This window comes from Pygocentrus nattereri, chromosome 23 (assembly GCF_015220715.1).
Source record: "Pygocentrus nattereri isolate fPygNat1 chromosome 23, fPygNat1.pri, whole genome shotgun sequence".
In the NCBI taxonomy this organism is placed as follows: domain Eukaryota; kingdom Metazoa; phylum Chordata; class Actinopteri; order Characiformes; family Serrasalmidae; genus Pygocentrus; species Pygocentrus nattereri.
Window position 1 is genome coordinate 820190 of NC_051233.1, and position 16280 is coordinate 836469.

The window sequence follows — 16280 nt, forward strand, 5'->3', positions numbered from 1 at the left end:
CACACACATACACACACAGCGCCCCCTGCTGCCATTCACACAGACACACACACACACAGCGCCCCCTGCTGTCATTCACACACACATACACACACAGCGCCCCCTGCTGTCATTCACACAGCCATACACACAGCGCCCCCTGCTGTCATTCACACAGACATACACACAGCGCCCCCTGCTGTCATTCACACAGACATACACACAGCGCCCCCTGCTGTCTTTCACACAGACATACACACATAAATATACATGTTGTATATAATTTATAACATTAATGTTCTGAACCTTAGCACACTGACGCTAATGCTAACATTTCCAAACCTTTTAAATTAAAAACATTTTCTCATTATATTTTATTCCCTGTGTTGACTATTTACTATGTTGAGGCCATCAATTACTATATTGTGGCCACAAATTAATATATTGAGGCCTCTTTTTACCACATTGAGGTCAGGAATTACTATATATCAGACCACAATTTACTGTACTGAGGCAATTAATTAATTGAGTCCACAAATTACTACGTTCATTTCGCGAGATACGAGAAACTTTACCAATATTGTGGCATCAATATTGTAAACTGTGGCCTTAATATATCAATTCGTGTCCACGTCTTATTAAAAATAATCACCATGTGACGTTTCTTTTTCTTTGTGGTACAAACAAAAACTTGAACTGCTCCTTTAAACTTTCCTCCACACCTCCCAAACTTTTCCCCTCCGTCCAGCGAATGAGCTCCGGCCGCGGAGAGAGAAAGAGCCCGCGCCCAGCCTCAGTCCCTCCTCCTCGGCTGGAGACAGACGTGCGGCCCGCAGCTCTCAGCATGGACGTCCGGCAGTGCAGCGAAGTGACCAAAGCGCTTCTCGGCGTGTTGTGTGCGGTGTTTCTCCTGCTGGACGTGACCGCAGGAGAAGGTGGAGATGGGAAAAGGGACCAGGAGTGTTACAACTACGCCGGAGGGCATGTTTACCCGGGAGAGGCTTTCCGTGTGCCCGTCTCGGACCACTCTCTGCACCTCAGCAAGGCGAAAAGTACACCGCTATTTTCATTTTCTGTCCCATTTATCCGCCCTGCTCCATCGCTTCTGCACAGGGACATTCGCTCTCATCCACCAGACCCCAGAAACCGGAGTAATCTTTCAGAAATATTGCTTTTGCAGACTCTTTCACTTTTGCTTCTGCACCAGCTGTCAGTGTTAGCTTAGCATAGTTAATCCTAGCTTAGCTTAGCAACGCTGCAGTCTGGCAATGGGAAACTGGCTAACCTAGTTAGCTTGAAAATGGTGAAAAATGCAAATAAAAGTCCTTTTTTTTTAAAAATCCGTTTGTGTTTTTCAGGGCTTCATTTTTTTAATAAAGCGCCTGTTTTCTGCTTATTAAGCCAAAAAGGAAAAAAAAAACGAATTTAAAAAACGTTTTTAATTCCACGTCATGTTTGGACTTGCGCTGCATTAGCGGTGTAGTTTCGAGGGTTTTTTGCTGATTATTTTGAGTTTGACGCATAAAACAGTGCAACAACATGTTCCTCATGTATTTTCCCTTTTTATTGTAGCCGCATCTGGATTTTTTGACTTTCCCTGTTTTTCCTAGTATTTGCATGTTTTAGTATCTGATGAGTGTATTGGCGTGAATGCACTGATGTGTTGGAGGTGGCTGTTGTAAAATGCAGTCAGGTGAGCCTCATTAAAATGCACATGACTATAAATGTGATTTTTCCCTTTTCTTTCCAGTCTCTAAACCTGCGCCGCACTGGGAGGGAACAGCCGTCATCAACGGAGAGTTTAAGGAGCTGAAACTGTCCGACTACAAGGGCAAATACTTGGTCTTCTTCTTCTACCCCCTGGACTTGTGAGTGTGCAGCCATAAAAATGTGTTGTTTCTTACACTGAGACACGTCTGAGGCTACAAGCCAACATGCACTACTCACGAAAAGTTCGGGATATTTGGCTTTAGGGTGAAATTTATGGAAAGCGTATAAAGTTCTCGCTACAGTGATGTTACATCATGAAAGTCGGGCGTTTCAGTGGAAGCGTGCGACGGTGATTTCCTCATCTCAATTTACTGAAACAAGCCGCCAGCAGTGGTGGGTAAACCCCAATAAACATCTCAGTGTCTCAATAACTCGTCATGCGCCCTTCAGCATCAACTACAGCTTCACAGCGACGTCTCCTGCTGTTCACCAGTCGACTCGTGGTCTGCTGAGGCACGGCGTCCCACTCTTCTTGAAGGACGGCCCTCAGGTCATTGAGGTTCTGGGGTGCAGAGTTACGAGCCTCTACATGGCGATTCAGCGGATCCCATAGGTTTTCTATGGGATTCAGGTCTGGAGAAAGCGCAGGCCGCTCCATCTGAGGTTCCCCAGTCTCCAGCAGCCGTTTCCTAATGATGCCACCTCAATGAGCTGGAGCATCGTCGTCCATGAAGATGAAACGAGGCCTGTGTTGTTCATGCAGAGGCTCAGTGACTGGATTAATGACGTTACTCAGTAGTTTGGGCCACTGGGTCAAGGTACCGTTCACAAAGTGTAGGGCAGTTCTGTGTTGACTGGACACACCTGCCCACACTGTGACACCACCACCACCACCACCTCGCCGTTAAGCTCCTCGTTAGCGAACAGCAAGTTGTGCAGAAAGTACTGAAACACTGAGCAGCTGTACAGGTGCATTCAGATGTTTAGAGAAGGTCACACTGAGTTCACCTGTAAAGGTTAGAGTGCATTTTAGGTTCATCCTGAAATTTCACCTTAAAGCCAAATATCCCCGACTTTTTGAGAGTAGTGTGGTAAAGAGGGTATCAAATGGCACAGTAGTAACTCCTCAGACCGCTGTTGAATGCATCGGTGGTCCGAGCCTGTCTCCGAGCTGCCCCAACATACAGCGGAAGTCCATTTAGGGGCAGTCATGGGCCTGGAGGTCAGGGAACCAGCCCTGTGGCCAGAAGGTCGCCGGTTCGATCCCCAGAGCTGCCAGTCCATGACTGAGGTGTCCTTGAGCAAGACACCTAACCCCCAACTGCTCCCCGGGCGCTGCGGATGGAGCTGCCCACCGCTCCGGGCAAGTGTGCTCACTGCCCCCTAGTGTGTGTGTGTGTGTTTCACTGCACTGATGGGTTAGATTGAAGGGGTGAAATTTCTCATAAGGGTCACTTAACTAACCGAATCCTCTGTGGATTCTCTACGATGGTAGTTTCTACACTTGTAGAGGAGTAATATATAAGAATTTCATAGTGAAATATAAAAAACGGACTACTTTACTACAGGATGCTGCACAAGCATTACAGATTATGGTCATCCCAGCACTACAGGAATATTAAACAGGCAAAAAAAACAATATTGGCGTCAGACAGCGGATTAGATTTGCTGAGTATTTCTGATATTTGATTTACCCACACACTCTGGAAGAGCAGAACGTTTGGGTGATGCTGGGATGTTATGCTTAAGTGTTTATCTTATTGAAATGCATTAATTTGAGTAATTTAACGCTCTGTAAATGAGTATTAATATTTTAAAGCTCTACAGTGATGTCAGTGCTGATGGTGAGTGTATGAGTGCTGATGAATGATTAACGTGACTGACCGTAACCTCTCTGGTCTGTTCCCTGTTTTGTTTAACAGTACGTTCGTGTGCCCCACTGAGATCATTGCGTTCAGTGACCGAGTGCACGAGTTCCACGCCATAAACGCGGACGTGGTGGCCTGCTCTGTCGACTCGCAGTTCACGCACCTGGCCTGGTGAGGTCGCCGCGCTTGCAGCGGATTTAGACCTTCAGCTGAGAAGTGTTTTACTTTTCTCGCTGTTGTCAGAACGAAACCTCACATCTCCAAAACTTTTACAGGAGGACGAGAAAAACCTAATCTACTGTTAATGTAGATCAATGGAACCGGACGTCTTTCCGAGTCAATTTGGACCTTTTTTGGGTCCATTCATCATGAAATTCACACACAATGTAAAGGACAACAGGCTTTTTTAAACAATGTCAAAAAAGATATGAGGTTTTCTTCCGGCAGCAGCGACACGTTAGGTAATAATAAAAATTGATGTAAATTAGGCAGTAAAAAAATTAGATGTTAAAGTATGAGAGTAGAAATAGAAGGATCTAATTTGCATATTTACCTTGTATCTAAGAGGGATATGAGGTATTTACACCACAATGAATATGAACATGGCTATGAAGTTCAGCAGTGTTTACGGTGTGAAGTGAGTGAGTACAGTAGCAGTTGTGATCTATTGCACAGTGTGTATTAATCGAAGAGCAGATACAGTGATGAGGTTCGTCTCAGTTCAGACAGCAGGAGATCAGTACCGTCTCTGCAGTAAGGAGACTCGCTGTAGGGCCTCAGGGCTGAAGCTTTAGTGACACTTAGAAAACTGATTTGATTAAAATTCCACGTTCCTCACAGAACTCCGCTTATCGCTGCTGTCGGAAGAAAGCCTCCTTTCTCCAGTTTTGACGTTTTTCAGTTTTTAATATAATTTGAAAGTGCCTTTTGGTCTTTACATTGTGTGTAATTTTCATGATGAATGGACCAAAAGAAACGGCCCAAAATGGCTTGGAAGGACGTCTGGTTCCATTGACTTCCATTAAAAGTAAAGTAGGTTTTCTCCTTCTCCTGTAAAGTTATTATTTTGGAGATACGAGGTTTTCTTTCGACGACAGCGTTATATTTATTTGTGTGTTTTCTCTGTCCGTTGTCAGGATCAACACTCCCAGGAAGCAGGGCGGTCTCGGATCAATGAAGATCCCCCTCCTGTCTGACCTCACGCACCAGATCGCCAAGGACTACGGAGTCTACCTGGAGGACCAGGGCCACACGCTCAGGTAGAGGAGCACGCAGACGCATCGTTCACCTTAATCAGGGTTCCTGAGTTTCCGCTTCTCTGAAAACCGCTGCAGGTCACTCACTTTCTCTGTTAGTCCAGGTTTAATTACGCAGGCTGTGATTAATTCACACGAAACGTGACGAGGATTCATACTATAACTAACGGCATAGAGCAGCTCTGTCTCCACTGCCGCTTATTGGAGTAATTAAGACTTTGTGTTCTTCATTTCTGTGTAGCATGATGTGCTTTTTACACTGAAAGTCCATCCATCCATCTATTTTCTAAGCCGCTTCTCCGTCAGGGTCGCGGGGGGGTGCTGGAGCCTATCCCAGCAGTCTTCGGGCGGAAGGCAGGATACACCCTGGACAGGTCGCCAGTCCATTGCAGGGCAGACAGACAGACACAGACAGTCACTCACACCCAGGGGTAATTTAGCACGTCCAATTGGCCTGACTGCATGTCTTTGGACTGTGGGAGGAAACTGGAGAACCCGGAGGAAACCCACGCAGACACGGGGAGAACATGCAGACTCCACACAGAGAGGACCCTGATCACCCGGCCGGGGAATCGAACCCAGGCCCTCCTTGCTGTGAGGCGACGGCGCTGCACTGAAAGTCGATATTCTTTATTGTTTCAATTCATTTACTTGGTTATTCCTTTATTTTTGACTTATTTAAGTTTCTTCCACCTGTTAGCTCCCTGTATATCGCATGATGCTGCCAAGCTAGGAGGGTGAGGGCCAGCATGAGCTTTCCCTGAGATGTGTGAAGCTCCAGCATGTTGTTTTCAAACAGGTCATTGTAGCTCAACACGCTTGCAGGAGAACACGATCATCTAATTGTTTTACATGAGCAGGCACTGAGACGGGGCGAGAGGGAGGACCGTGTTTCCTCGAATGTAACTGGCCCTGCAGCAGGTTAGGTATCCAGCATAAGTTGCCATGGTGAATATCACAAGCTGGTGCTTTGTGAGAGAAAGATAAACTGAACACTTCGAAATGTTTTGAACCGGGGTAGAAAGGTTGCAGGGTGTGTTTGTTGTCAGAGTGACTGCTGTTTGTTCACACACTGACGTGCACACTGGGTGTGAGGATTCTGATTGGATAGTACAGACTACAGACCCTCCCCATGCTGAGTAAACACCTCACGCTCTTCACAGTCCTGTACTTGCCAGAAAAGAAGGAGCTTGTTTATGCAGTGTTTGTGTTAGAGAGCAGGACTGCCTTAGGATCACAGGATCACACTCATGGCCAAACAAACCGGGGGCGAGCTGCTTCGTGGCCAAACCGGGGGGGCGAGCTGCTTCGTGGCCAAACCGCGGGGGCGAGCTGCTTCGTGGCCAAACCGGGGGGGCGAGCTGCTTCGTGGCCAAACCGGGGGGCGAGCTGCTTCGTGGCCAAACCGGGGGGGCGAGCTGCTTCGTGGCCAAACCGGGGGGGCGAGCTGCTTCGTGGCCAAACCGGGGGGGCGAGCTGCTTCGTGGCCAAACCGGGGGGGCGAGCTGCTTTGTGGCCAAACCGGGGGGGCGAGCTGCTTCGTGGCCAAACCGGGGGGGCGAGCTGCTTCGTGGCCAAACCGGGGGGGCGAGCTGCTTCGTGGCCAAACCGGGGGGCGAGCTGCTTCGTGGCCAAACCGGGGGGGCGAGCTGCTTCGTGGCCAAACCGGGGGGGCGAGCTGCTTCGTGGCCAGACAAACCGGGGGGGCGAGCTGCTTCGTGGCCAGACAAACCGGGGGGGCGAGCTGCTTCGTTCCCAAACCGGCGGGCGAGCTGCTTCGTGGCCAGACAAACCGGGGGGGGCGAGCTGCTTCGTTCCCAAACCGGGGGGGCGAGCTGCTTCGTGGCCAAACAAGCCGGGGGGGGCGAGCTGCTTCGTTCCCAAGCCGGGGGGCGAGCTGCTTCGTTCCCAAGCCGGCGGGCGAGCTGCTTCGTGGCCAGACAAACCGGGGGGGCGAGCTGCTTCGTGGCCAGACAAACCGGGGGGGCGAGCTGCTTCGTTCCCAAACCGGGGGGGCGAGCTGCTTCGTGGCCAAACAAGCCGGGGGGCGAGCTGCTTCGTTCCCAAACCGGGGGGGCGAGCTGCTTCGTTCAGACTGATTCAGAATGAATACAGTCCTGCAGTTACGGATCAGGAGGTTATGCTGGAATCTGCTGTGTATCCGTCTGATTGTACGTATATGAATGTTTGTTTTTCAGAGGTTTGTTCATCATCGATAATAAAGGAACACTCAGACAGATCACTATGAACGACCTGCCGGTCGGACGCTCTGTCGACGAAACACTCAGGCTGGTTCAGGCCTTCCAGTACACGGACAAACATGGAGAAGGTACACACACTCACACACACACACACACACACACGCACAGCTGCAGCACGGCCAGAATCACTTTACATTGATCTTAAATACTAAGTAATGAAGTCCTCAGACGCATTCTGAAGGGCTGAAACCAGAAAATAAGATTAGAGAGAAAGCTGCATCATCATTTCCATTAAATGATCATTTAAAGGTCTCATGATCACGATTTTGCTGTAACTCCGTCATTACATTTGTATGAAGAAATTGTCTTGGGTAATGAATGATGAATATGCCATACCCACCTTGACTAAACAAATAAAATATGTCGTGGTGTTACTGGTGATAACTCCCTCCTCGAGTGCTCTACTGCTTTAATACAGCAGTTAAATAAATACAGTAAGAAATGAATAAACTGGCCGTGAACGCGGCTTTAATATGTTTTAATGTTCAGCTCCTTCCTCCTAATTAGAGCTCCTTAACGAGCAGCTTGTTGCTACGTCAGAGTAACGAGCTCCGCCCACTCGCTGCTCAGCCGGCAGTTCGTTCTCCAGCTCCTTACACTAAATTCCCAAACTGTCGTCTCCACTGAGCAGCTTTTCAGTCGGCAGCTGTGACAGAAGAACAGCTGAACAACCTGGAATCAGCCAGAAATGAACCCAACAACATTCGCCAGACGTGTCTGATCTTCAGAGTCGGACCAAATCAGACTGAGCCGTAAAACTGAGCCAATATCAGGTTCAGCTCAGTTTGGTCAGTTTCTCCAGATCAGTATTAATGTTGTTTTGTTCCAGCCGGTCTGTGAAGCTTCTTACAGCCCGTTTAGTTTGGCGAATGGTGTTGGGTTCATTTCTGGCTGATTCCAGGTTGTTCAGCATCTCAGTGGAGTGATGCAGCGTTTGTGAGAAACCTGTGAGGTTCTGGTGAAATACGAGCGCGATTAGAACGCCTCTCAACCAATCAGCTCGCGCAGTCGGAACCGTTTTATACTCCTACATTTGTTATAAGAGCAATCATATCAAAATAAACATGTTTACCTTAAAATAAAAGATCCTCAGTTTTTTTCTGGCTTTAGTGTCAATATGGTATCAAACTCCAATACATTTCATAAAGGATCACATCAAAATGTATATTTTTGACATGGTAACAACACTAAAGTAAACCTGGACTGTGATACTATAGACTTATATTAATATTCTAAGATTGTTCTTGTGCTGATTTGGTGTTAAACTGCTGCCTCTGTGTTTACAGTTTGTCCGGCTGGCTGGAAGCCTGGCAGTGACACGGTGAGTGGTCCTACAGCAGAGCGTACGGTGATGTATGTGTGTGTTGGAAGTGTATAAGTCTGACTGACCGCATCTCTCCGTCTCTCTTTTTCCTGCAGATCATTCCCGATCCCTCCGGAAAACTGAAGTACTTTGATAAGCTGAACTGATTGGTTGTGTGTTTGTGTTGTGGGTTTGTAGTCGTGTGCAAAGCACAGAATAAACGGAGGGTTTTGATAGAACGTCTGTGTGGCTGGTGCTCATGTCCCCCCCCCCAAAGATGTGCTATGTAAGATGTTTGAGCTGAACTGAAGTTTCATTACTGGGTTGAAGGCCTCAGAATCAACTCGCACACTCAGTAACGTGTGTGTGTGTGTGTGTGGGGCCACATGTGGCTCCACAGCACAATCACATTATAGGTCATTTTAGGCTTTTCACATAGCAACACAGACAACAATCTGGCCTAACTAACAAAATGGCAAAAAAAGAAGGATTTAATGATGAACATTGAAAATTTAGACACGGATGGATTCATTTGTGCTCATATCTGCTCCAGCTGGTTTCCTGGTGTGTTTAAAAGAAACTCAACCACCAGAAAGCTTCTGCTTTTGTGAAGGTTTTTGGCCTTTCCTGTCAGAGACGTGAGAAAAGCAGCTATATTTTCCAACCTATACCGATTACAGCCAAGACGGTAAAACGTTAGACCAATAAAATAGACATAAAATGAGGTGGTTTGATTTTTGTTGAAATGTTTTGGTGACAGTATGTCTCCTCTGAACATCTGGGTTGCCAGGTATTTCATTTGTTTTAAAATATAGAATTATATTTTAAAGATAAACATCATAAGCCTGTATGTAGGACTTCTCATTCAGGCCAAGCTAGAATCAGCGTCCAGTTAACGGAGGCAGAGGGACCTGAGAGGCAGCTATTCTCCTGTAAACTCCAGAGGGCGCTGTTTAGCCACGTTTGAATTGCACTGAATTTTCATATTTTGCTCTGAAATCTGACACAGTCACATGGTGTCTTATTTGACTGATGTGTGTATAGTTACTACTTCTAGAAGCAAGTAAAGACGTTCTGAATGTAACTCAATAATAATAATAATAATTAATATAATCAATATGAAGACCATAAAAACATCACTGGTGACAAACAAGATACTTATTTCTGCTGAAGTTTTGAGCTGATTTGCCTTAAAAAGCTTTTGATTCTGTACTGCAAAGCCTGGCTGTGTATTAAAGATCATTTTTGGGGGGGGGGCTCTGGTGAAAGTGTAACGAGACTTGATCTTCGTACGGAAGAAAACGGTTAAGCGGGGCTGTGATGATTATGGTGCACTTCACTTCTATTATATAACCAGACTGAAGTGGAAAAACCCCTGAAGTCTGTGTTTAGAGTGATGTTGTTGTGCCGTTTCAGCTCCAGCTGTTCTGTTTTAGGTCAGTCACCACATGATGTCCTTTCAGGGGTCAAAGATCAAAAGTTGGAAACTTTGTCCCGGGTGTGCCATAAGTTTCCACTGGCCAAAGCACAGCGAGGGGTCCAAACGCCCGAGGGGGGAAGCAACAGAGCATTCGGGAAAACAGTCCAGCTTGAGCCCAGTTGAATGGAGATGGACATTAGGGCTGGACGAAGTGACGATGTGCTGTTTTTATTGTGATGAAATCGGTTACAGTGTCTTCTGAGTAGATGATGCGTGAACAACACTGACCTGCAGTCATTATAAACAGGTTTAGAGCCTGGAATTCAATTCAATTCAACTTTATTATCATTATACCAACACCGGGTGGTGCGGTATGACCAAACGCTGTCAGGCTGCTTCTCCAGTGCAGTGATAACAAGTAGCTGACTGGATGGCGACACATCATGGAATTCAACAGATGTACATGTGAAAAAGACGTTTACAGTGTTTCCGAGTATAAGCCAGTGATTTATTTAACACTTTATAGGGCGCATGCTGGACAAAGAAAAGCCATAGTGTTTATACTAACACACATTTACCCCTACAGTGCTCACTAGCAGTGCTGGACAGTAACTGAGTAACTGAGTATCTGAGTAAATGTAATTAGTTTCTGTACTTTAGTATTTTTGGTGTATCTGTACTGAAGTTTCTCCGTTCTGGACTTTTTCCTTTCACTCCGCTACATTTCAGAGTCTAATATCCGACTTTTTCCTCCTACATTTTGAGAAATCTGTCGTTCCTTTTGGTTTCTGTGTGTATAAAAACGTCACATGTCAAAACGAAAGAAGCGCAAAGCCAGAGCACCAATCAGGGCCCAGCGGTCACTTTGTTTAGAGCTGGTTTTGACCTGTTGGTCATACCGACCCAGTGCAGCACGCGGTTCAACGTCAGCGCAGCAGCGTAAAACTTTGGGAGAGTCTGTTCAACATAAATGATGAACTAACCTAACTTTGTGTAAATAGAGCTCAATATAGAAATATGTCCACATATGCAGTCGAGACTGACGCGGCTTTTTTCTGAATTTCTACAAACACCATTTCATTTTATAGTAAATGAGTTTGGGCTGGTTTATGTTTATGAACAGACGCCTACAGATCAACATAGTAAAGGAGCTCATCTGTGATCCTGAGTTTAAAGCCAGTTTTTATTCAACTTAAACTTGGAACTAAGTTGTAAATAAATCTGAAACTGAAACTTTGCTTGTGTGTAAAAAGTGATTTCAGAGCCACTCGGTTCTCCCTGATGGAAACTGTTTACCTTCAGTGTTTTGTGCTTCTGATCATTTTAATAGACGTCAGCGTCACTAATTAATGACGTTCTATTAAAAGACTGGTTTACCAAGAGAGACGCTGGAGGACTTTCACCTGAAATGAGTTCATGAAGCCAGTCTGGTTATAAAAATGATAACAGGACATCAGAGCCAGAATTACTCTTTTAGTACTTTTACTTTATACTTAAGTACATTTGAAGGGAAATACTTTAGTACTTTTACTCCAGTGGAGGTCTAAAGGGAGGAATTCTACTTTACTGGAGGAATATTTACAGGGTTTGTGAACTTCGTCCACTTCTGCTCATTAGCACGTGCAAATTAAAGGGATGAGCTCCTGTAACCCTGTGGTAGTAGCGCATGCTGGTCAGTGGAACGGGCCTTTTACAGTGTTTACTAGCACGTCTGTTTTGCTGACTGACATCCACGTGACAGCTGTGTTGACAGGCAGATCAGAGCATTACAGCATGTATTGATCATTTAAACAGGCCTCAGTACAGTAAATAAGGGGGGTGTGGAGTAAAGCCCCTCATTTAAACCGCCTGCCCCTGAACAGACTGTCTGAAGGTGCTTTTCCAACGTTTACATGTTATTGTATATACTCTATATACTGTATATACTGTATGTAGTGTATATAATGTACGCTCTGTATGTATGGAAGCTTAGAAAGTTGGTGAGGAAGTTTATTATAGTTTTCTAAAAAGCCAGAACAGCCCAGCGAAGGTTCTGGGTCGTTTACAGTAACTCGTTTTCTTTGTTTACAGCTGTGGAAATAAGAGCAGATACATTTGGAGGGGGAGGATTTTAGTGACATGTAAAATAAATATGAAAGCATATTTATTTAGGTTAGCATCCTGTTCGGACGTCACTGTGTGTATATTTGCATTAAAGCCTTACAAACTTCTTTATATATAATATTAATTTTGTTAGGTTTTGTATTTAAACTTTTACTTTGTTTTTTCATTAATCAGCTCATTTTTTAAAGTATGAAAACTGCTGTGGTATGAATGGTATAAAGTTATTATTATTGGTAGTAAATTATGGTTAATAATAATAATAATAGCAGCAGTGAGATATGGTCATTTTAGTGGCTATAAGTGTTTTATTATAGATACACAGACAAGTAGACAGACAGACAGACAGACAGACAGACAGATAGATAGACAGATGGATAGACAGATAGATAGACAGACAGACAGACAGACAGACAGACAGATAGATAGACAGATGGATAGACAGATAGATAGACAGACAGACAGCAGACAGACAGACAGATAGATAGACAGAGAGATGGACAGACAGATAGACAGACAGACAGACAGACAAATGGATAGATAAATAGAGATAGACAGACAGACAGACAGACAGATGGATAGACAGATAGAGAGACAGACAGACAAATAGATAGATAGACAGACAGACAGACAGATGGACAGACAGATAGACAGACAGACAGATGGATAGACAGATAGAGAGACAGACAGACGAATAGATAGATAGATAGACAGATAGATGGATAGATAAATAGAGATAGACAGACAGACAGACAGTCAGACAGTCAGATAGACAGACAGACAGACAGACAGACAGACAGATAGATAGATAGATAGATAGATAGACAGACAGACAGACAGACAGACAGACAGATAGATAGATAGATAGATAGACAGACAGACAGACAGATAGATAGACAGACAGACAGCAGACAGACAGACAGATAGATAGACAGAGAGATGGACAGACAGATAGACAGACAGACAGACAGACAAATGGATAGATAAATAGAGATAGACAGACAGACAGACAGACAGATGGATAAACAGATAGAGAGACAGACAGACAAATAGATAGATAGACAGACAGACAGACAGACAGATGGACAGACAGATAGACAGACAGACAGATGGATAGACAGATAGAGAGACAGACAGACGAATAGATAGATAGATAGACAGATAGACGGATAGATAAATAGAGATAGACAGACAGACAGACAGTCAGACAGTCAGATAGACAGACAGACAGACAGACAGACAGACAGATAGATAGATAGACAGACAGACAGACAGACAGACAGACAGATAGATAGATAGATAGATAGATAGATAGATAGATAGACAGACAGACAGACAGACAGACAGACAGACAGATGGACAGACAGATAGACAGACAGACAGATGGATAGACAGATAGAGAGACAGACAGACGAATAGATAGATAGATAGACAGATAGACGGATAGATAAATAGAGATAGACAGACAGACAGACAGTCAGACAGTCAGATAGACAGACAGACAGACAGACAGACAGACAGATAGATAGATAGATAGACAGACAGACAGACAGACAGATAGATAGATAGATAGATAGATAGACAGACAGACAGACAGACAGACAGACAGTCAGATAGATAGATAGATAGATAGATAGACAGACAGACAGACAGACAGACAGATGGACAGACAGATAGACAGACAGACAGATGGATAGACAGATAGAGAGACAGACAGACGAATAGATAGATAGATAGACAGATAGACGGATAGATAAATAGAGACAGACAGACAGACAGACAGACAGACAGTCAGATAGATAGATAGATAGATAGATAGATAGACAGACAGACAGACAGTCAGATAGATAGATAGATAGATAGATAGATAGACAGACAGACAGACAGACAGACAGACAGACAGATAGATAGATAGATAGATAGATAGATAGATAGATAGATAGATAGACAGACAGACAGACAGACAGACAGACAGACAGATAGATAGATATAGACTCTTTATTGATCCCAAAGGGAATTTAGCAGTGTATACAGTCTATACGCTCCCACCACCACTCCGGAGTGGAGTGTCACGATCGGCCCCTCCCAGTCCTGTCCATGCGTGTTTGTTTTGGTATCTGGAGTCCTGCCCCTCGTTTTGTGACTCCGCCCCTGATTGTTTTTACCTGACCCTCGTTATCGCTGTGTATTTAAGCCCCGTGTTTGCCTCTTGTGTTTGCCGGTCTTTGTTTGATGTATCGGTCTCCGTTTGTTGTTTGAATCTCTGTTTGCTGTGTTGGTGTTTGTTCTGGTTTATGTTATGTCTGCACCAACCCCCCCCCCCCCCGATCTATCCGTGTTGGCTCTATGAAGAATGAAGGGTTTCTGGCGTGACGGTCAGTCCTTAGTGATCTCCAGAGTGTCCGTCGGTCAGTTTCACACTGAATGTAGACAGACACACGAAATCCACTAGTTCAGCATGGTGAGAGGCAGATGACGTGTGTCTCAGCCCCTCTTCACAGGCTCATAACTCCGGATGTAAGTCTCGTATGATCTCAGGATGAGATGGAACGGAAAGGGCGGCTCTACGGATTCAGGAAGGGTTTGAACTGGATTTCAGAGCTGGATCATCACAAGGATACACAGTCAGTTATAGAGACAGAGAATCTGACACACGGGAGAGTTTGAGGATTAAACTGATCTGTCTGGCATCAGTAGATCAAAAGTTATGGCTCCTCAAAGTTTCCACCATTTAACAGCCTGGCTCAACATTACTTTCTGAAAACGTTAAACAAGCGTTAGGTTCAATAGTCAAGATGTCTTTGTCGATTTCACAAAGACTGAGCCAAACTGGGTTTTTCACTAAGCTATCGCTTTAATCCTTCTGCCCCCAAGCTGACTGTCTTAAGCGCCCCCGTGTGGCTGGGATGTGTAATGCGCGCCACAATCACACAATATCCTCTTTATCCTCCTGGTAATTCTGCTTTGTGCTCTGGACATCGGGACTTACTAAATCTGTTGACAGGTGAAATTTGCGGCATCACAGGTGACAAGAGATTGACAGAGGCTGAGAGAATTAAAGGATGATCATGACTTTTGTGATCCAGTTTGGGTGAGAAGCTGATATTACTGCTGGGGTGGGCAGTAACTAATATACTAATGTTTTACTAACACGAGCATGAGATAAAAGAATAAGCAGCTCTCTTACCACTACAGTGGTCATTAGCAGTGGTGGACAGTAACTGAGTATCTGAGTATCTGAGTAAATGTAATGAGTTTCTGTACTTTAGTATTTTTGGTGTATCTGTACTGAAGTTTCTCCGTTCTGGGCGTCTTTTTCCTTTCACTCCACTACATTTCAGAGTCTAATATCCGACTTTTTCCTCCTACATTTTGAGACATCTGTCCTGTGTGCAGGCATTTAAGCTCACAGAGCAGGTATTACTTGGTGGTGGGTCATTCTCAGCACTGCAGTAACACTGACGTGGTGGTGGTGTGTTAGTGTGTTGTGCTGGTGCGAGTGGATCAGACATAGCAGTGCTATGTATCAGAGTATCAGAGAAACAGATGGACTCCAGTCTTCTTGAGGTAGCAGCTGTTATAAAGGCCATGTGTGAGCGTGAAGAACCGAGATGTTCTGGGTTGGTAAAGGTCCTTTATGTTATGAGAAGCTGATTGAAGCCACTCTGGCTGACTCTGTTTACATCTTATAAAGGAGTTTGATAAACAGTTCCTGACACTGTGACCTACGTTCACTGAAGTTCAGCTTCTCTGGAGGCTGCTCAGTCCTGCCTCCCACTCCCTCAGCCTTAGAGGAAGTGCGTCAGCGCAGATCAGTTCCGTCTCTGCTGGTCTTACAGCAGCGCTGATTTCAGAGTGACGTGATCTTCCTCAGCCTGCGGCTGGATTTCTGTAAAAGTCTGTCTATAAAACGGATATTTATGGTCCTAATATCTGATAAACTGAGTCATGCTGCAAAATCCCATTGACAAATCTGATAGATATCCATATAATATATATATATATATTACCCACGAATTGGAACACTTTTACTGGTGCCTACTGGTGTAGTGATTCCTGCAGAGACCAGATGATTCCAGCTCAATCCCATAGAAACCATTAGCACTATAAAGCGGTGGCTCTGCTGGAAATGACATGGTTTCTTTAAACCAGTTAAACCAGTAGAAACCACCAGGACTCTATGGGCACTGGAACTGGACTAGACAAGTTCTATTTTGCAAATAAAGTCAAATCCAGTAATAAAAAGTTAGCAATCATTATAAACCAGTTAATTCCAGTAGAGTTGCTCATCTGGAATTATCTCGAAGGTTCTTTAGTGGTTCTTCTAGGACTCTAGTGGTTCTTCTCTAATCCAAAGAACGGTGTTTAGTTCCGTTTTGCACC

The 16280-nt window shown here is 44.8% G+C and overlaps 1 protein-coding gene across 1 annotated transcript; it reads left to right on the forward strand.

Moving 5' to 3' along the window:
* The first annotated feature begins 715 nt into the window (after positions 1-715).
* prdx4 (peroxiredoxin 4) lies at positions 716-8616 on the forward strand. The gene is made up of 7 exons (XM_037533165.1): positions 716-1031; positions 1730-1847; positions 3612-3728; positions 4694-4816; positions 7012-7142; positions 8361-8395; positions 8494-8616. Exons 1-7 carry the CDS (start codon positions 731-733, stop codon positions 8542-8544), a joined length of 876 nt encoding a protein of 291 aa, XP_037389062.1. The 5' UTR covers positions 716-730; the 3' UTR covers positions 8545-8616.
* The last annotated feature ends 7664 nt before the right edge of the window (positions 8617-16280 follow it).

What these genes read in the sequence shown, in the direction of transcription:
- prdx4 (XM_037533165.1), top strand. Translation starts at nt 731, where the DNA reads ATGAGCTCCGGCCGCGGAGAGAGAAAGAGCCCGCGCCCAGCCTCAGTC. An exon ending in GCACCTCAGCAAGGCGAAAA is followed by an intron (nt 1,032 to 1,729) that starts GTACACCGCTAT and finishes TTTTCTTTCCAG; the next exon opens with TCTCTAAACCTGCGCCGCAC. An exon ending in GACCAGGGCCACACGCTCAG is followed by an intron (nt 4,817 to 7,011) that starts GTAGAGGAGCAC and finishes TTTGTTTTTCAG; the next exon opens with AGGTTTGTTCATCATCGATA.